Source organism: Penicillium longicatenatum (genome assembly GCF_028827895.1).
Source record: "Penicillium longicatenatum strain IBT 33135 chromosome Unknown contig_4_segment0_segment0, whole genome shotgun sequence".
Classification (NCBI taxonomy): Eukaryota; Fungi; Ascomycota; class Eurotiomycetes; order Eurotiales; family Aspergillaceae; genus Penicillium; species Penicillium longicatenatum.
In genome coordinates, this window is record NW_026643122.1 from 117,722 (window position 1) to 137,281 (window position 19,560).

At 49.7% G+C, this 19,560-nt stretch overlaps 5 protein-coding genes across 5 annotated transcripts; 1 reads left to right on the top strand and 4 right to left on the bottom strand.

Annotated features, from left to right (window-relative positions):
- Positions 1-3,469: 3,469 nt before the first annotated feature.
- Positions 3,470-4,696, top strand: N7484_006833 (uncharacterized protein; the record flags this gene model as incomplete). The annotated part of the gene is made up of 1 exon (XM_057117220.1): positions 3,470-4,696. One exon carries the CDS (start codon positions 3,470-3,472, stop codon positions 4,694-4,696), a length of 1,227 nt encoding a protein of 408 aa, XP_056970255.1.
- Positions 4,697-6,734: 2,038 nt separating this feature from the next.
- On the bottom strand, positions 6,735-7,760 carry N7484_006834 (uncharacterized protein; the record flags this gene model as incomplete). Its single annotated transcript, XM_057117221.1, has 2 exons — positions 6,735-7,571; positions 7,632-7,760. The coding sequence occupies 2 exons, from the start codon at positions 7,758-7,760 to the stop codon at positions 6,735-6,737; spliced, it is 966 nt and encodes a 321-aa protein (XP_056970256.1).
- Positions 7,761-8,982: 1,222 nt separating this feature from the next.
- N7484_006835 (uncharacterized protein) lies at positions 8,983-10,746 on the bottom strand (the record flags this gene model as incomplete). Its single annotated transcript, XM_057117222.1, has 3 exons — positions 8,983-10,065; positions 10,113-10,601; positions 10,648-10,746. The coding sequence occupies 3 exons, from the start codon at positions 10,744-10,746 to the stop codon at positions 8,983-8,985; spliced, it is 1,671 nt and encodes a 556-aa protein (XP_056970257.1).
- Positions 10,747-11,411: 665 nt separating this feature from the next.
- N7484_006836 (putative MFS transporter) lies at positions 11,412-15,094 on the bottom strand (the record flags this gene model as incomplete). Its single annotated transcript, XM_057117223.1, has 11 exons — positions 11,412-11,727; positions 11,778-11,947; positions 11,996-12,417; positions 12,472-12,666; positions 13,206-13,428; positions 13,474-14,271; positions 14,355-14,508; positions 14,563-14,753; positions 14,807-14,948; positions 15,000-15,010; positions 15,071-15,094. The coding sequence occupies 11 exons, from the start codon at positions 15,092-15,094 to the stop codon at positions 11,412-11,414; spliced, it is 2,646 nt and encodes an 881-aa protein (XP_056970258.1).
- Positions 15,095-17,019: 1,925 nt separating this feature from the next.
- Positions 17,020-19,300, bottom strand: N7484_006837 (Zn(II)2Cys6 transcription factor domain-containing protein; the record flags this gene model as incomplete). Its single annotated transcript, XM_057117224.1, has 5 exons — positions 17,020-17,947; positions 17,998-18,468; positions 18,517-18,977; positions 19,027-19,188; positions 19,244-19,300. The coding sequence occupies 5 exons, from the start codon at positions 19,298-19,300 to the stop codon at positions 17,020-17,022; spliced, it is 2,079 nt and encodes a 692-aa protein (XP_056970259.1).
- Positions 19,301-19,560: the final 260 nt, after the last annotated feature.

Genomic DNA, 19,560 nt, shown 5'->3' on the forward strand with positions numbered 1-19,560 from the left:
CCGCCTCGTCCCATCGGCCCTGGTTCCGATACGTCGACGACAGGTTCGCCATACTTGTCAGCGTGTCAGGATGGTCCACGCCAAGCTTTGTCTTGCTCGTCTCCATGACCTGCACCTTAAGCTGTTCCGCCTCATCCCATCGGCCCTGGTTCGAATACGTCGCCGCCAGGTTTGCCATACTCCCCAGCGTGTCAGGATGGTCCCCGCCAAGCTTCCTCTTACGAGTCTCCATGACCTGCACCTCGAGCTGCTCCGCCTCATCCCATCGGCCCTAGTTCCAATACGTTGACGCTAAGTTGGCCATACTTGTCAGCGTGTGAGGATGCTCCCCGCCAAGCTTTGTCTTGCTCGTCTCCATGACGTGCACCTCGAGCTGCTCGGCCTCTTCCCATCGGCCCTAGTTCCAATACGTTGATGCCAGGTTCGCCATACTTGTCAGCGTGTGAGGATGCTCCCCGCCAAGCTTTGTCTTGAGAGTCTCCATGACCTGCAACTGGAGCTGCTCCGCCTCGTCCCATCGGCCCTGGTTCCGATACGTCGACGACAGGTTCGCCATACATGTCAGCGTGTCAGGATGGTCCACGCCAAGCTTTGTCTTGCTCGTCTCCATGACCTGCACCTCAAGCTGTTCCGCTTTATCCCATCGGCCTTGGTCCCTATACGTCGACGCTAAGTTGGCCATACTCGTCAGCGTGTGAGGATGGTCCACGCCAAGCTTTGTCTTGCGAGTCTCCATGACCTGTACCTTGAGCTGTTCCGCTTTATCCCATCGGCCGTGGTTCCTATACGTCGACGCTAGGTTGGCCATACTTGTCAGCGTGCGAGGATGGTCCACGCCAAACTTTGCCTTGCTCATCTCCATGACCTGTAACTGGAGCTGCTCGGCCTCCTCCCATCGGCCCTGGTTCCGATACGTCGACGCTAAGTTAGCCATACTTATCAGCGTGTTAGGATAGTCCGCGCCGAGCTTTGCCTTGCTCATCTCCATCGCCTGCACCTGGAGCTGTTCCGCTTTATCCCATCGGCCCTGCTTCGAATACGTTAACGCCAGGTTGTCCATACTTGTCAGTGTGTCAGGATGGTCCACGCCAAGCTTTGCCTTGCGAGTCTTCATGACCTGCAACTGGAGCTGCTCGGCCTCCTCCCATCGGCCCTGGTTCTAATACGTTGACGCCAAGTAGTCCATACTTGTCAGCGTGTCAGGATGGTCCACGCCAAGCTTTGCCTTGCGAGTCTCCATGACCTGCAACTGGAGCTGCTCGGCCTCCTCCCATCGACCTTCTAGTGAATATGCTTCTGCCAACATCGCAGTACTCGCAAGGGCTTCTTCAGCCTAGGTACCTAGCAATTTCACTCTCTGCTTATGCGATTTCGATGCCATGTCCCTCGCATCCGCAATATTACCACTTGTTGACGCGTACCATGCACCTCGATAGAGTAGTGTAGCCCACCTTAATAGAGCCTCTCGTGATTCTGGCCGTTGAGGTATCGCTGCGCGGACATGAGGAAAGAGCGAGCGGCATCTTTCCCAGTTTTCATATTCGCCCGTAGGGAACTCGTCGGATAAATTACGTATAAATCTTTCCCTCCATCGTCCTATTTCTCCATAAGAATTCAGCCATGCGCGCGTAGTCAGTTGCATTAGCCAGTGCATAGTAAAGGAAGTGCCACTCTCGTCCACTAAGATAAATGAGTAATTCCTTAGGGTTGTGATATCGTCTTCGAAGTCCGGACCTTCGCCGGATTCAGATTCAGAGGTCTCCCCGTCAGTAGAGTCGTCGGAGATTTCTGTCCTTGCGGTGCGGCGGGCTGAAGGCTGGCGGCGGATAAGGTCCTCCGGTATCCCTTGCCGATCGAAAAAGCTTATCAGTGAAAGTAGTTCCGCTGCAGAGGACCTTTCGCGGCGAACGTAGTCGAATGATATCTGCCAGGTCATGAAGATCGAGTTCTTTGCTTCCTAATCCCGATCAAGCTGACCAGCCTCTTTTTTGAGCAGGTTTATCGCTTCGCGGTCACTCTTTTGAAAGTCTCTCAGGTATTGTGCTACCGAATAGCGACTTCCTCGTTCTCGAATATAGCTAGCCGCCTGGACGATCGCAAGCGGCATACACTCGAGCTCTTCCACTAACTGCTGACTCTCCTGGCTTTCCTGGCTTTCCCCGGGTTGATCAAGCGTCTTCTGAAGAAGCTCGAGCGCCTCAGATCTTTCCATCGGGTTCACTTGAATAAGATCCGTGTGCTTGACCATCTTGAGCGCAACCTCTCTGCTTCGACTTGTGATAATCGTAAATCCATTCCGGCTTCTGGGAACGTATTCTAGGAGAGGCTTCGTCGAGACGTTTGGTAGCTCCTTTGTTAAAGCTCCCTTCTCTGCCGCTGGGAGTGAACAAAGGAACTTATCATCATCCGCATTGTCAAGGATACAGACCCATCTCCCTTTCTTCTCATCCCGTAGCCAGTTCTCGACCAGTCTGAATATGTTGGCTTTCGGGTCCTGACGACCAGGTATCTTCAGCTGGTCTGCGATGTCCCGGAAACTTTGCTCGAACCGGGCCTCGTTGCTCGCGTGCACCCAGAAAACCCACGTTGCGGCTGACTCGGATCGGATCTGATACGAGTACTCGATAGCAAGCTGCGATTTTCTTGGAGTTGTGAGCACCTGGCCAAGCCCTATTCGCTCGACACTTACCCGACACCGCCGAGGCCGACGAGAGCTATTCTCGACCCTGGGACCGAGCTTTTCTCCCGTATCTGACGGAGCAGTGCGTCACGACTGATGAAATCACGATCGCGCGCGAATGGGACCGTTGATAATGGGCTTGGTGGAGTCTCCGGTCGCTCTAAAGGGGCCGCTATTAGTCAGGCGGCTTTGATCTTAGTCGGGTTCCTTACCTGGGGGCAGATGGAATTCCGCGTGGATGGGGCCACTGTTATCTCCAATTTGGAGCCCATGATTGTCGCCACGAAATGATATTGATGCCATGATGGATTCAAGTGCCTAGCGTATGGGTCATGACAAGAACCTCTGTTGGACTTCCACGAGCTGAAAGACGGGGCGTGTCCTCAGCTGTTCATCACAATGACTCCAAAAACTGAGTCAGGCACTGCTTCCGCTTGGGGTGGGGCGACTGCCGTTCCAAGGAATGGAGTCTAGATTCTTGGCTTTACAATCTGGAAGTTTCCATGCAAACTCAGGCAAACAATCAACGGTCGCCGATTTGGCAACTTGTCAACATCTTACCTTCTGCCTGAACGTGCAGTTGCTCACTGCTAAGGGTCACCGCATCCGAAAGCCTTGCGTGAGGCTATTCTAACCTAAGCAGGATCACCAAGCTCTCCAATACTGGTACTGGATTTAGTGACTTGATGTCTACCCTCCTAGTGGCCATGACTAGTCTCGTGTTACTGGCTGCCGGAGTGGCTAATATCTGACGCCTCCGATAGGTATCCTCCTCAATGATCCCCGACAATGGCGAATGATCGATTTGTTTATGATGACGACTCGCAACCATGGACACCCGATCGATGGAACGCCCCCACACCGGGTAACTTTGGTCGCTCCTCCATATCCTCCTCCCTTAACCCTTCCCCGCATCGTACATTGCAGCCGATCGACCGACTCGGATATCTTCCCTTCAATGAATGGGAGGAGGGGGAGGAATATGACCAGCAGCCACCACAATATGTGTGCTACACAATCAAGTGGATACTTAGAATCAATAACAAGCGGGCAGGTGGTGCAACTGTCAAAGACCTGGTCGTAGCCCCCAGCGAATATTGGGATGAGCGTCTGACAGGTGCCCTTGAGGACATGCTGCAAGCCAAAAAGAAGAAAAACCTGCGGGCTCGGTACGAAGGCGCAGAGCTCACCGTATCTGTTAATGAGAGAAACCAGAGTGATCTCGAACAATTTGAGTCTACCAAGAACATCAAATGGAAACCCTTGGAGAAACAGCTGTGCAAATGGAGCAATCTACTTCGCATCGGCAAGAAGCTTACAATTGACATTGTCTTTGCCTACAGAACGGATGATGATGCCGTTTCTACTCCTGCATCTAGGAAGGGTGACAAAAGGGGCCGTGTTTCAACGACCAGAATGCAGCTTGCTGAATGCGACGCTTATATTGCTGATGAAGAAGAGCGAACAGGAAGGCCTTCATGCTGGGACCATGTTTATGAGCAGATGCGTTGTAGAGTCAGCTCATGCCCTCTGGGTTCTGACTGGTGTTGGGTAAACCCCCGTGACAAGAGACATTACAAAATTACCGGCCGAATTCTAACTATATTAACCGTATACGTTGAGGATGGTGGCAAATTGGACGGCCATGACGACGTCCCAGAAGATATCCAGAAAGATCTAATCGCACAAAGCCAAGGAAGGACAGCCTCCAAAAAGGGCCAGGGCGTGGAGATGCCGTATCACCCAATTAATATAAACGTACTCTCGCCACAACCGGGAGCACGTGAATCTTCGGGAGTGGCAACGCCGCCCCAGCATCCCGCCACTATCAACCATCCGGTAATCCCAGGGCCTGGAGCTGTGAGGAAATACTGCAAGTGGTTGGAGTCCCGGGCCACGGAGGAGGCCTATAGAGCCGACATCCGGAAGGCCTGTCAAGTGGTGCTGGAAAATCTCATGGCCCTCGAGCTGATAATGGTGCCCAGAATCCTGGACTTTTTACTACTAAGGGCATAAAAGAGGGAACAGCGCTCCGTTTCATTCGTGATATCCCTGAGTGGTCCAGCCTTCAAGGGGACTTAAGGGCAAGTGAAATTTCCGGGGCGCTAACTGATGATGACCTTGAATAACCATATCTGCTGGCCTCTCACACTGTGTCTATGTGTATGGAATATTCCTGTTGCTAAGCATCGTTATTATTTTGCTCGAAAGGCGTTACTCTATATTTATAGAAGGACTATATAAACAAATGACCTGCACCTCTTCCAATTATATCTCCTGGATTTCTATTCCTGCATGTCTGAAATGGCCTTCAGCACTCTCTCGTCTCGCACCAACATCGTAAACACATTCCCGGAGGAAGGCACGAAAGCCTTGATCAGGGTTTCGTTCAAATAATGGCCAAACTTTTTTGATATAACCCTTCAGCTCGGCAAAATATTCTTCAATAGGGTTGAAATCTGGTGAGTAAGGTGGCAGGTATAATAGTTTGACTCCAACACGGAGCACAGCTGTTCGACACGCTGTGAGTGGTGGAAGGAAGCATTGTCCATGACAAGGACAGATTTTGGCGCTGGAAACCTGCCACAATGTTGAAGAAGCTGTTCCAGGAGATCTTCAAAAAGCGCAGCATCAGTTGAGCCACTGTAGATACGAGACAGCATCATACCGTCTTGAGCATACGCCGGCAATATATGATACCGCTGGCCTCGATGGAACTTGGACACTTGGACTGGGGTTGCCCCAAGCGGAGCCCATCCGCTTCGCCTATAGCCTACCCGTTTATCACACCCGGACTCATCAACAAAGACTAGCTGATTGATTGAAATTTAGAGAGTTTGCGTTGGTAAAAGGCTCGCAATCGTGAGTTCTGTTCCTGTGCTTTCTGTCGCATCTGCTTCTTCGTCCATCCTTGGCGCGCAAGGGTACGTTGAACGCTGTCTTCGGAGACCCACGCGCCAAATTGGATGGATTCCATAAATGGATTGATACGCGTGTGTGTCCATTGACCCTCTAGGATGGTTCACCCGTGGGATGGATATACTCCAGAAATACTGTATGTAGATGGCCCCGCTTATACCTGACAGCAGATTTCACTGTCGTCAGCCGTAAGAGGTTGAGCTAATTTTCGATTACCGAAATTAAGCTCGACCTAAATTGCCCTGACAAAAGACCTCGGAGACCTCGGGCACCGGGTAGGCAACGACGTTACCCAGGAGACAATGCGATCACACCGTTGTGTAGGTAGTTCAAAGGCCAAGACTGAACACTGGATTTGGTAATAAATTATTCGTGTCACTTCATGGTGATCAAAGAGTCAACCTTGAGGGATTTACGCGATTCTCATACAGAACAGCTGATCATGGCGTGGAAGGTGGTCCATTACCCCGCAGTCAAATAGTCAAATACCCCCAAGATTCATCTCGTATAATTACTCCACTTATGCAGGCTGCAATGCAGTGACAACTATCAGGTGCATCGCCGTCAGGAAAACGTCGAAAAACTTAATTTGAAGTTACACCTGCCAAGGTATTGCACGAGACACGGGTTGTATTTAGGATCGATCAATATTACCCGTGAGGCGCTCCATTGATTCCAAGGGTTTCCAAGGTCCCTTCTCCAGTACGGAGGATAAACCATAAATTTCATGAAGACTTCGGATGGACTCAATGGGTCCCGCCGACCAATCGCAATGAAGCGACAAAATGAATAAAAAACATTTTCGATTACATTTCCAGACCAAAAAAAATTGACCGACGCAGGGGTCGAACCTGCAATCTCTTGATTCGTAGTCAAGCGCCTTGCCATTGGGCCAGCCGGCCTTGGATGAAGAAGACTCATCAGTTTACACTTTATGACCCAGAGAAGAATATACATAGGAATTTTGTTCAGGCATGATCCTCATGGGAGGTCTAGTACTAATAGCGTACAGAATTTGGTAAACGTACATGATCTATCGACGGATAAACAAAAGGAAAGGTTGCTGCTATGCATGGACGCCATGAAAACGGAAAAGAAAAAGTACCCCTGCGCCTGAAATGCTACTTTGGAAACTCTAGACCTCGGACTCTGTCACATAGATCGCGGGTAACAGACCGGCCTTTTCAGATACAATCCCATCTTCAACGTGGGTTGTCCGGTGATGGCGGGGATTTTTGCGTAGTCCTAACCGGTAGGATACGGACATAATGACGTGTCCAACGAGGAAGCCAAGCAGACAAGCGAGTAAGCCAGCCACAGCCCCGAGCAAAGCGGGGAGGACCACGGGTCGCATCAGGCGCATAAAGGTGTGGTCATGACGGCCATGCGAGTGACGATTTGTTCGATGAGAGTAAGACGAGGGCGCAAAGTAAGGTGAAAAGATGTATCCAACAGTCGACTCCACCGCGCTGCTGGTTTGGGGCTGGGCGATATCAGACTTGGTGGCAGAAATGGTAGACTCGATTTTCGAAGGCTTGGTCTCTTTCGTCTCTTTCGTCTCTTTCGTCTCGGTATGCTTGAAAAGGGCACCCATTTCACTCTTCCAGAATTTCATCTGCCACTTTTGTTCACTCTGGTCTTCTTGCGATTTCCCCGGTTCAATCCGAATCTTGGTAATGCGAGGGTTGCCATCCGGATGATCCAGCAGATCCAACACGACCGTATTCGGAGTGACGGATTGACCCTCACGGTCCAAAAATTCGACATCGACTCTCACGATGCCATGTGGGGCGCCAACTTCATGGCTGGAGAGGGGTCGGACCTCCAGAGAGTAGTAGAGAATTTCAGACTCGATGCGCGTCTTCTGTCCGCTTTCGTAACGGGGAGCATGCACCTGCATTGACATGCTCGGGGGGAAGACTAAATCCCCATTGGCGAACAATTTGCCATCTTGCATGGACCATTCCACGGACTGGGGCGCATGTTAGATCGCGTGCTGTAGCCTGTATGGTGATACTGATTTTCAACTTACCAGGTATGAGTCCACTGAGGGGATGGATTGTGAGGCCGGTAGGTAGCTCAGATGAACTTCATGTGAAGAGACGAGTGGGATCGACGAAGCGATTGCCCCGACCAGAAGAACGGACCACGACAGACGCATGATGGATGAAGAAGATGAAAATGAAAATCAGAAGGAAGCAGGGGATATTCTTTCTTAAAAAAAAAAGACAGAACACAAGGCTCTTAAAGTCGACCCCATGCGAAAGAGACAAGGCTAGAGCCAATCTAGGTTTGTTACAGAAATCTGGTAATTGTAAATATGGATGCCTGCCACCAGACTTCGGCGTAACCGTAAATGATTTCCAATTGCTATTCTTATGCCTAATACCGTTCAATACCGCGGCATTACGCAGCTAGTGAATCCTAAGCTTTTCCTCCCGAGCGAATCGGGATCTGATTGGTGCAAATGTGCAAATAGGGGCCAAGGGGTATTTAGTTGGTGTAATTTATTCCTTTTGCAAGGCTTTTACCAGGCATGCGATCTGCACCCATCCTGATTGGCAGAGGGATGGGGGCCATTCAATTCTCATCCAACCCGGCTCTCTGGAACACCATTGAAATGGATGTTGCTGTCGAATCTGAATCTTTGATCAAGTTCGAGTGAAGAAAAAAACGAAAAAAAAAGAAAGACTCGGTATAGCGCCGAAAAATCCATCACCAAGGACGGGACGGAGCTGTATGATCTTAGACAAAGGTTCCACTTCACACCTTTCAGGGTCCGTGTCTCACAATTGTAGATGACTACCCGTTCGGTCGTGGCGGCTCGATTTCTCCATCACGTTATTTCCATTCGAATGGCGTCCATTTGGATCCCACGGGATATTAACCTTGCAGACAGGGCGAATTCAAAAAGACTTGTAGCGTGCATTTGGATTGTACTGTGTAGGCCTGTGGTCGCCTTAAGATATTTTCCAGCATATTCTCTGAATGGAATCCCACGTGTAGTTATACTATATTCAGAGCTTGAAAGACAATCGGTTCGATTCTATTCTTGGCATGTGGGACCTGTGGACTGGCCCATGCCCGGGCGATGACACTAAACGTATAATGCCGAGGTTTCAACTTCTGTCCAATGAGCACGACTCGCAAAGTCATCAAGCTACTAGACTAATTTTTTTCTGTTTGAACGATCGGCAACCCAAATGCCATATATGGTAGCGCTCGCGACTCATGGGCAGCCTTGTCCGACAGATCATAATCCCAGTTTCATTGCCTCAGCCACAGGTCTCAAATTAAATTAAGGTAGCATTGGAGAGTCTAGTAGATCAGCTGCAGCCACAACGGCCCACTCTATGTACAGTACGAATTAGGCGTCAATCTTATCAATAATACGGTGCAGTCTGCCAGTAGCGACAGCGGAAATTGTCGGATAAATCGCGGACCGGTCGAATGGTGTTGTTGCCAATATCTAGGAGCGCATTCTGCGAACCATATCGCGGAAAGTTCGGCCCCACCGGTGACCTGGGGGCACCAAATTGAGCAAAACTGGTGAAGTAGTCCTGCATGGCGAAAGCGACAGAAACGTTTTGGACTTGAAGTCCCGATATTCCACCGTCAATGCCAGACCTGCCAGGGTTGTAAAAAGTGTAGAGGGTGTCCTGACCGTGGAGTGAAGGTGGGACGCTGAATTCGTAGGCAAAGGTGTTGTTTTCATATGCCCAATTGAGGTATTCGGTGTTGCATTCGAAAATGGATTCTGAGATTAGGAATACGTAGCGCTCGGTCGGGCTTGTATAACCGTAGGTGCCGTTATATATGGGCGGATATAGTACCTGAGTCACGTAGTCGATGACATCTTGTGTTATGAAAGGATAGTATACCTTCAACATTTTTGGAAGCGCGCTGCTCAGTATGCTTGCCGGTGGTGTGAACTCGAGTCCCTCGTCCGTGTTGTGTCCACTCATCACGGTCAAATTGTGGTCAAACTTGCCTTCCATGAGCAGCTGCCCTGGCAGCGCTGGCACGAAAGTACCATCCACGACTGGTGTGTAAGTGAAATCCCCCCACTTGGACTGGGTCGCGATCTGATAAGCGTTGGCTGCAATCAATGTCTCCGATGGAAGTTGCCGCGCTTCATCGAGCGTGCTGACATTCAAAAGTTGGAGGAAATTTTGCAAAGTCTGCTCTGGCTGCTTTGTATCCGGCATGGGTACCCAGGCCGGGCTCTGCAGAATTGCTTGTTGGAATCGAGACGGTCCTCCTTTGCCACCATATGCTGTGATCTGATGCATGATGGAGCCTGCACCAGCCGAGTCGCCAATGAGGGTAACTCGCTCGGGATCTCCACCAAACAGGTGGATATTCTTGTATATCCATTCCAAAGCAAAGCGTTGATCATGGAGTCCCGCGTTGGCAGTTCCATTTGCAATGAGAGTGTCGCCTCCCAGCCAACCAAATGCACCCAGCTAACACTGTCAGTGATTTTTCCGCGATTTGGTCTCTCCAGACTTACACGATAATTCATCGCAACATACACAACCCCCTCACCAACAATCATGCTCCGATTGATCAATCCCGAAGGATCTTCCAAGGCTTTATCACCTTCAGCGTACCCTCCGCCGTAAATCCAGACCAAGACCGGAGCCAAGGACCTCGAGACCGAACGATTCCCATGCGACCGATCGAAAATTTTCTTTGGAACGATCACATCCAAGAACAGACAATCCTCTGTGACTTGCGAGTTAGATTTCGGCGGTACATACGGGTAAGACGAGATATTGGTCGACTGGTTGAACGGAACACCCTCCAAGACACTCAAAAGGAACTCCGGCATAATATCCGTGGCCCAGATGGGCTTGGCTTGGGGACACATTCGGGCGACGGAGCCATTCTGGACCTGGGAACGATTCTGTGCCGGTAATGTAGGAGCACGAAATCGTAGATCCCCAACTGGCGGGGCTGCATAACGGATGTTGCTAAAGTTGTACAAGCCTTGGGTGCTCTGAAACCTTATTAGCGATGCCATGAAGAATGCGAGGAATGCTGACAGAGATTGCTTGGTGTAGCTCATACGAGAGGTCTACGATCGGAAGACTTGATGCAGAGCAAGATGCCACGAGGGCAAAGATGAGGCTAAATGCCACCATTCTGACACAAGTTGCAGTCGTGGGGATCTTAATTGATCACTCTAGATGAAGTCGCGGAGGATCGTTCCCGATGGGAACGGAAACGACACGCAACGGGAAAGTGGCGAAAATCACAACTTCCTGTGGGATGAATCAAAAGTCAAAGCACAGTACGTACAAAGGCGAGGTCTAAATAGTAGATGAAATGAGCGGTGAAATCGTTTCTCTTAATTCTTTTACTGCATGCGGCGTTGACCGCAAACTAATAGCGACGCTCGGTCACATCAATCGTTCTGACCTTGGAAGGTTGCAGAGGATCCACATCATGAAACTCTTTCTGTGTTAAGTAGGAAATAGGTTCGTTCAATTTGATGATTCCAAGCTTTGGAGGTTTTCTGTGCATGAGCTACTGCAAATATACTATGTACGCACAGACTGGGCCCCACAAAACATGCATCTGTGGCTTGTGATTGGCTCTAGACAGTTGTACAAGATCCCTTCAAAAAGAATATCCACGACCTACTTTACGTTCCCGGGGTTGGGATTTTGACTCTAGCTAGTTGTGCGATTAGGATTTATCTGCATGATGACGCAGTCCAGGGGTGACAAAGGTGCTCAGTCAACCTGGGCAACCTCAAACCCGATCGCCCTTGGGCCATGGTACTTAAATGCGTTCTCTAATACGATCACCGATCATCAACCTCCCGAATCTTATATTCAATCATTCCGTTCGAGGCCACTCCATGATCCCCCTGCAGCTTATCGGCAGTCTCAGCCCCGGCGGCTGGAACTCGGTATTCGAACCGTTTCCCCGGAGCCGGGACGGAGCCGTCAGGCAGGACATACGGGAAGGGTAGATACTCGGGCAGCAGACCAAGCTGAACAAGCACGGTAGCCTGATCCCATGCAATGTGCTCATGATAGAGTCTGTCGCCGCGGATGTTAACCACCGAGGTGAAGGGAATGCGAAGTAGCTTTCCGGTCGGTGGAATGCCAGGCACACTGGAAATGTTAATCGAGGATTTACGCACGCTAACTCTGAGATGACTTACAGCCAGTCAACCTGTTTCACGTGGGTAAGAGAAAAGATAAACTCATCAACGATGCGATCGGTACCAATCGTGCGGCTAACCAATTCAATCGCTGTATCGTCCGGGTTGTTGAAAATGAAATGGTGGAGGTAGAAGTGGCTCAGACGAGCCCGACCGAGGCCACCGGTCATCTAATACTGATGAATATCATTTGTTCTGGATATCGGAGTGTAACTTACCGTCGGAACATGGTTCACGTAGGGTTCCTGCACCATAGTGGCCATGGTCTTTTCAACAGAGCGGTCGCCAAATTCATAGTATGTGTGTTCATCCCATATCTTTTCAAGATCAAAGTTAGGCCCCCCGAGAATCTTCTTGAGAAATGTCAGGTTTCTCGTATGCACAACACCGGCTGTCGATATCTTGAAGTCCGGATGACCAGGGACAATGAAGCCGGAGGAGACAATATCGGGATAAAAATAAGCCGTCTGCTGGCCAACTTTGCCAAGAAAATCACTCCGAGGGGTGGGCATATGCAAGAGAGATCTTGTATCGCCTGTCATTTCCCACGAGTCAAAACATACCACCGCCTCGACAGTGTCGACGAAAGCGTGCAAAACGTCATCGGAAACGGTGGCATAGTCCAATTTAGATCCATATACTGCACTGAAGGTCAGGATAGGTACCAAGGGTTAGATGCAGTAGAAAAGCCCACCTATCAGCCCAAGACTGTTATCAGAGGTGCACTCCGGGAGGTCGAACAATTGTTGTCGGGCTTGGGAACCCAAACTAGCGATAGCTTCGGTATTGCTGTTCTGCGCATCCAGTGTGATCTGTGCCACTGCAAATCCTTCTTCAGCCCATTTCTGAAGTGGTTCAGGGTCCAGAGATTGGTTTTGCCCCTGACAGTCTGCAAAGGTTGCGGGCCGGATGATAAACAGTCCCGGACCCCTCCCATAACGAGTAAGTGGGGGCTGAATGATGATATGAGGGCCACATGAAATTGGTTTAGCGGATGGCAACAAGGATGAATTGGTCATTCTGAACTTGGCGAGGTATGTTATGGGAATGCAAGAGGAGAGGGGGTTGGGTAATGATCCGCGGCGACAGGTGATGCCGCAAACATCTTACCCCACTTGGAGATGACCATTGCCTACCGAGCTAGTCAACGCAACCACTTCAATTCCGCATAATTCGTGAATCTTTGTTGGACTTCATTCTTAAGAATTATTTTGCTGTGCACGTGACCCGTGTCGTCTACAGACACGTTTGGCGTGATCATAACCCATGGATCTTAATATGCTAACAGGTAGTTGTGGTTTCATTCCAAAATCAACTGTGGCACCGTGCTACCGAGCTACATCTTGTGGATCCAAGACTGAGCTGTCCGTCCCCGAAACTTTTTCCCATACAAGTAAAATGGAATGGCAAAGAGACACCACAGCGTACACAAGCCCATGTTCAACATGATCGGCTTCACAAAGCCACTCGCCGTAATCCATGGCGTGATGAACTTGCTGAAGCCATAGCCCCACAAGTTCTTATTGACCGTGATAGCGACAAAGATAGAGCCCGCAACGGGCTTATAGCTATCGACAGCATACGTGCTGACAATCGCTGGCAGAGCAGCGACCTGTACCCCAGCGGCAGTGTACCCGATGATGACAATTGCCTGTGGCGACGTTAGATTGCACATTCAAGGATTCTTGCAACTTACCCGCCAGTCCCATTTGTACTCGTAGCCAAAAGCCACTACAAAATTTCCAATGATCATAACTACCACATAGATTGCCATTGCCGGAAGTCGCATCTCGGGTTCTCGAATCCCCTTGTTCTTACGAGTGGCCCTTATCGAGATCCAGTCCGAAAATGGCCCATTGGTAGCCAGGCCGATGAACGCCCCGACAAGAATCGCAAGGTTAAAAAGGCCGATCGTTTGGCTGGTGAAATTGTAGGGAGGTTCAGCAAATGCCTGGGCTTGGGTAAGATTTAATGTCAAGAAGCAACTGGCCGACCAGGAGACAACAAAGGCAGAGAGCTCGACAATTGGGAATGCCAATAGCTTCCACGGGAGCCAGAAACTGACGAGAATGTCCTTCCAGCTCGCTCCTTCCAGTTGCCAGATTTGGAACTGCTTTTTGCAAGGAGAGCCTTTGTGTAAGCAGGAATCAGGTGCATATTCTTCCACTCGCACATCCTCTTTCTGACTACCAATCGGCTTGTCGGCCTCTTCAGATTCATCCGCACTTGGGGTTTGCTCCGCATGAGCGATTTCGTTCGGGTGAACACGGCGCCACTTAGTTTCCGGGAAACAAAAGACCAGCAGAATCAATGAAAGACCTAGCAACCCAACATTCAGCCAGAAAAAGCTGCGCCAACCAATGTGGTCTGCCATGGCCCCCGCGACTATCGGGCCGATCATCAAGGATCCAAAATAGAAGGTGAAATATAGGGTATTATAAGCCCCACGCTCATGAAGAAAGAGAATGTCCACTATAACTTGCGGTTGGAGAGTCTACCGGTGTAAGAAGTATTATATATTAGTCTATGAGTTCAATAGTATTACGTGTTCAAAATCGGATCGATCTGAGAACTTACCTCCGCAGGGCCAGCACCCAGACCATTTAGCACACAAGCACCCATATAACTCCCATAACCAGGTGCTACAGCGCGCCAGATATTGCTGGCAAGGCATATCAGAGTCGAAAAAATGAATACAGGGCGTCGACCGAAGGACGTTGAAAGCGGAATCCTGTGACATTAATCAACATAGTGATCGCCAAATCAATATCCATGTCAAACTTACCAAAGAAAGTTGCTGAAGCCCAATACTAGAATACAGACCCCAGTAAATTGCACAATATCGGATAAGCTCCTGTCAAAGGTCTCTTCCATCTGAGGCATCATAGGGGCAAGGGCTAGGGGCCCAAACCCTTGGCTAAACGTAGTCAATGTGGCTGTGAATATCGTCAGAGTTTTCCAAAACCGGTTCCAATTCTGTCAAATGATTAGAAATGCAAAAATACTCGTTATGGGTGAAAAGAGCGCACCAGAGGATCGTGAGGATCATTTGACGGTTGAGGGACCAAGACGCGATTGGACTTGGACGAAGACTTGACGAAATGATGCGAGCCAACGTCCGCCATAATCTCCGTACCGGGTAAGATCGTTGTCCCTAGCTCCTCCTCAATTCTGGAAGAATGTTAGCGATGACTGCAGTTGGCAGGGATTAGGCATACGAACTGATGGAGGACCTAAACACGAAGATAATTAGTTACGTATCTCTAAACAGATCAGTACCTGGCAAGACTCACCCCTTCATCATAATTCATCTCCATTATGGCTAAACAGCCGTATAGGCGGAGAAATCAGGCACTGGAGTGAATACTAGCGTACCGCATAGACGAAATCCAACAACCTGCGATGTCATGCACCGGACGCACAGCTAATTATCTATCATAGAGTGAAAAGGCTAGAGTGCGGAATTGAGACACCCCCCACAGAATTACCGAGCTAAATGATCAACCTTTACCGAAGAGGGGGAACACAAGACCAAGCGTCGCTGGTGGCGTTGCTTACATTTCTCATTGGAAAAAGACCAAAGGCCCACTGAGGTGGCACATTTCGAGAGATAGAGTTTGATGGCGGTCTAATAACCATCATACGGAAGGATCCCGACATACGGTAGGCGATGGGCGGAAATGAAATGTTAGACTCTGTTTGCTTCCCCAGATTCCACCTTGACCCCGGATTCTCCCCGCACAACCCCATGTTGCGAGGACATGATTTGCTGATGGGACCTGACTTTATCGCCTATCATTGCCATAACACCCCCGCAATTCCGCACGGCATTTGGCCGCAATCGAGGCCTGCTTTGATATATCCATCTCGACCGGGGTGGAATGAGGGAGAAACAGGGAGTAGCTAGGCCCGGAGATTATTATATTGGAGATCTCAGCACCCGTTGTGTTGGTGATCATGCCCACAACAGCTCTCCTAATCCCAGACAGACTCGGCCTATTCTCACACATACAGCAGACAGTCGATTGTCGTAATTTGTTAGCTAGATTTGATCATGGGAAAGAGCGGTGAAGTGTAAACTGGCCTAGGGACCAGAGTTCAATCTGATGAGCGTACTGTACTGCCATATTTACCTGACTACCAGTCTTGACTGATATGACCGATTCGAGCTAACACCGTACGAATAGTGGGGGTTTTTCTACGATGTGCAATGTAAATCTCACAGCCTAGTTGACTTGATTCTTGACTGACTAGATGAATATTTAGTCCGACCACCAAGGGAAAAGTGGTATATGTTACGAATACAGAGGCCTGTCTGATTGAAGATTTTGTTATAAGCGGACTTTACTGCTAAGTCTGATGGCGTCCATTCAGCTGCTTTTCCGGCTGAGATCTTCGGTGGCTCATTGTGGCCCACGCTATTATCTGGAATCCGCAATGATCCACAAAATGCTCCGCTGATGACTTCATGCCAAGCTCTTGTCACCGAGCTAATCCGATCGGGCATCTTCAGCCCCCCTCGACGCACATTTAAATACTTTTCATAGCTTCGACACGATGCTCTCTGCTCGTGTCCAAATTATTCGATCGGCAATTGAAGTTATGGTCTTTAGAACTTGAAGATGATTGGCTCGAAGAATAGCTGTTCTACTGTAATTATTCCAAACATAAAACCTTTGGTCAAATATGCGGGATGTATTTGTCACTCGCTCTCAGTTCTGTACAGGAGCAATCAGAAAACACCATGGGAGAAATCAACAAAAAAAAGGAGCGTCTCACACTAAACTCTTTTCGACCGACGATCAAGGTGTTCACGATGGGGATGAAATACTTAACTAACCCGACCGGGGTTGGCGTGGTAATGTACTGAAAGTAACGAAGGCGTGGGTCTACAAAGATCTGAGCACTATGGGAATCCCAGTGTTTCCAGTTCCTGTATAGTGATTTCTAACACTGCCTGGGCTGGAATCCAGCTCAATCAGCGAGATTGTTGTACCATTCAAGGACTATTGATAGTTCACTACCCGCAATCGCCAGGCCGACTTAGGTACTGATTTGATTATTATCGCTGTTTTGGAGCTTGCCAGAATAAACCCACGTATCCCGGGGCTAACAGAAATGGAATTTTAGGAGCTAGCATGGAGGCATTCCGCTCCAACAATCCCTCAATTTCTATCACAGCTGCAAGCCATCGCTTCATCGCTGATTCTCTCTTTGATCGTCGTGAGCCGTGCTGGACTCATCAAACTCCTCGATTCCACGAAGCTTGGAGTTTCTGAACCACAGATTCAGTGGCCCAGCCAAGATCCGCTTCGACACCAACCAAGAGATCCACGATGATCCGGTGCTCGTCTGAGCTCTCCAAGCACTGCCCCACCGCAAGCAACAGCGGGGTCATGTTAACGCGAACCTCTCCTTTGGGTCGCCCCATAGCTATACCAAAAACCTCCCGACTTCGATACTCCACTTCTTTCGTCAAGTCCCGATAGCCTTGCAAGCGATCGAACGCTGTGCTCGGCGCACTGACTACATCCGAAGGCCGATTCAACAAAAGGGCAATCCGCCCGAAATGATAGTGCTGCATCGCGGCTGCACAGGTCGAGGAACTATAGAAGACTTCGGGGAAGGGCAGCTGAGGACCATCGGGTATTTCAGTCAGGTCTCTCGGATTCTCAATCCGGACGCATGGGCGAAAGGTCTCCGGGACACCTTCGAACCAGACCTGGAACTCGAAAGAAAGGTCTAACCAAGTATTCGTGTCGGGATATAGTGGTTGATCGGACCCTGGTATTTCATCTTGATTTCCGCCAGGCGAAGTGGACGGTGGAGATCCGGTCCACTGAGCAATCTGCGACTCCTTTGACCGAGCCAGAAAGTTAACGACCTTCGAGACGAGCCATGATAGACCATTCGCTGCCTGGTCTTCTTGAGTCAGATGTATAGACCCCATTTGGAATTTGTGTTGGTCATCAATTAAGATTCCTGCTGCACGCCACAGTGGCAGACTGGTAGGGACGAAATGGGTGGCCGATCTTGTGAAGTAAGACCCGAGGTAGTCCTGCCGAGCGAAGTTCCAAAAGGATGCACGGATCCCGTGTGAGAAAAAGGTTGAACCTGTCAAGTTCATATTCAGAAAAGATTCGAACAACGGACGGATACCCGAAAGATGCCTGCATCATATCAGTATGTTGGTCAGAAGCTCGAGCAAACTGGAGCTTACTTGTGCCATTCTTCCCCATTCGAATCTAGAAGCCTATAGACTGTCAAAAGTGAGACAGTTGCGAGCATCTCCTCAGCCTTCCGCAGGAGGCTTCCGTCGCTGCAGGTTTGTGCTAACTCTTTTGCTGAACGGGAGTTAAGCCAGCGGCCGACCGTATCGATAGGCGACTCCAGTACAGCCGAGCTGGAGACCGCGGTATAGCCACCAGAACAAGCATTGTTCAGGTCAGATGCCGCCATATAATAATAGTTGGCAGCCTTGAGAAACCAATCCACTTGAGCAGGATTTGGGTACACCTCGGTAGTCGCAGTCCTTGTAAACATGCCATTTCCAGCAGATGATTTTGCGCCTTTCACTCGGCCCAGCTGTTTTGCTGCCAAGGAACCAATGGCGTATTTGAGTGATGGACAGTTGATGGCTCTAATGGGAACATACACGGAGAAGAATTTTCCAGCGTCGGACAAGTCAAGCCTAGTGGGAATCAATAAGTGAGGAGAGGCGGATCAAGGAGCTACATACCATGGGCCTATGATTTCGGCATAATGTCGCGTGAGGAAGGCAATCTCGTGCTCGGTCCCAGTCATGAATTCAGAAAAGATGTCTTGAAACTCTTCCTTTTCGCCTCGCTGGGAAGGCGTCTCTGGAGAGGATACTCGCTGATCACCGGCTGTTATGGGATCTGCGTTATACGCATTTGCATGGGGAGAAGTTAAATCCACAGGGAAACTTGGCGATACCAAGTTGCGAGCAATGCTTGAAGCCCCTTCCCTCCTGGGTGAATTCAAATTGGCTGAAAATGGCGCTCCAGATACAGGAAGCCGAGTTTGTGTGGTCGCAATTGCTTGACTTGGACTACCTGCCGTATCCAATCCTGCTTCTTGAAGCTGGAAGGTGGTATTTCCCTGTCGTGAGATGCCCGATATTTGATCCGGCACCTGGGGCTGATTTGGAATATGTGCAGCCTGAGCATATTCTTGGCCCTGTGGAATTCATGAGCCCTGTTCTCGTCCATAGAAGAAGTTTACATACTCTACCGGAATCCGTGGCGTGTGCGGGATGCACCTCCTGATACGGAGCATACCGGCGTCTTACCGTAGCTCCTTGGTCAATGAATTTGCGCGTTTGCACATAACCGGGGCACTCTACAGCGGCAGCAATGCAGCGCTGGCAATGCGGACGAGTCTCATCGCACTGCAAGAGTCAGTTGATCGGCGTTGACCGGTGTCGAATTCTAAATACTACGAACCTTCAGATGACGCCTTTTGCACCGCTCACACGCCTTGTTAGAAGGAACGCCGGGCATGGTGTTCGGCAATGCGAAAATTTCACCGGAAACGCATTTGATTCACTGGGCGTAAAGAATCAATACTTGTGAGGACATAGGTTTCGGTTGCAAGAGTTCCACTAATCTCCGTCGGAGGAACGATTGACGTAACGAAAAGATAGCTAACCGTCTCAAGGGAGCTCGGGTAAGCGTCGGCGATAACTCGGCTCGGCTGGCCGATTCTAACTCATTCAGATATCTCATCATGAGAAGAGACACAGGATCTAGAGATATCTCCC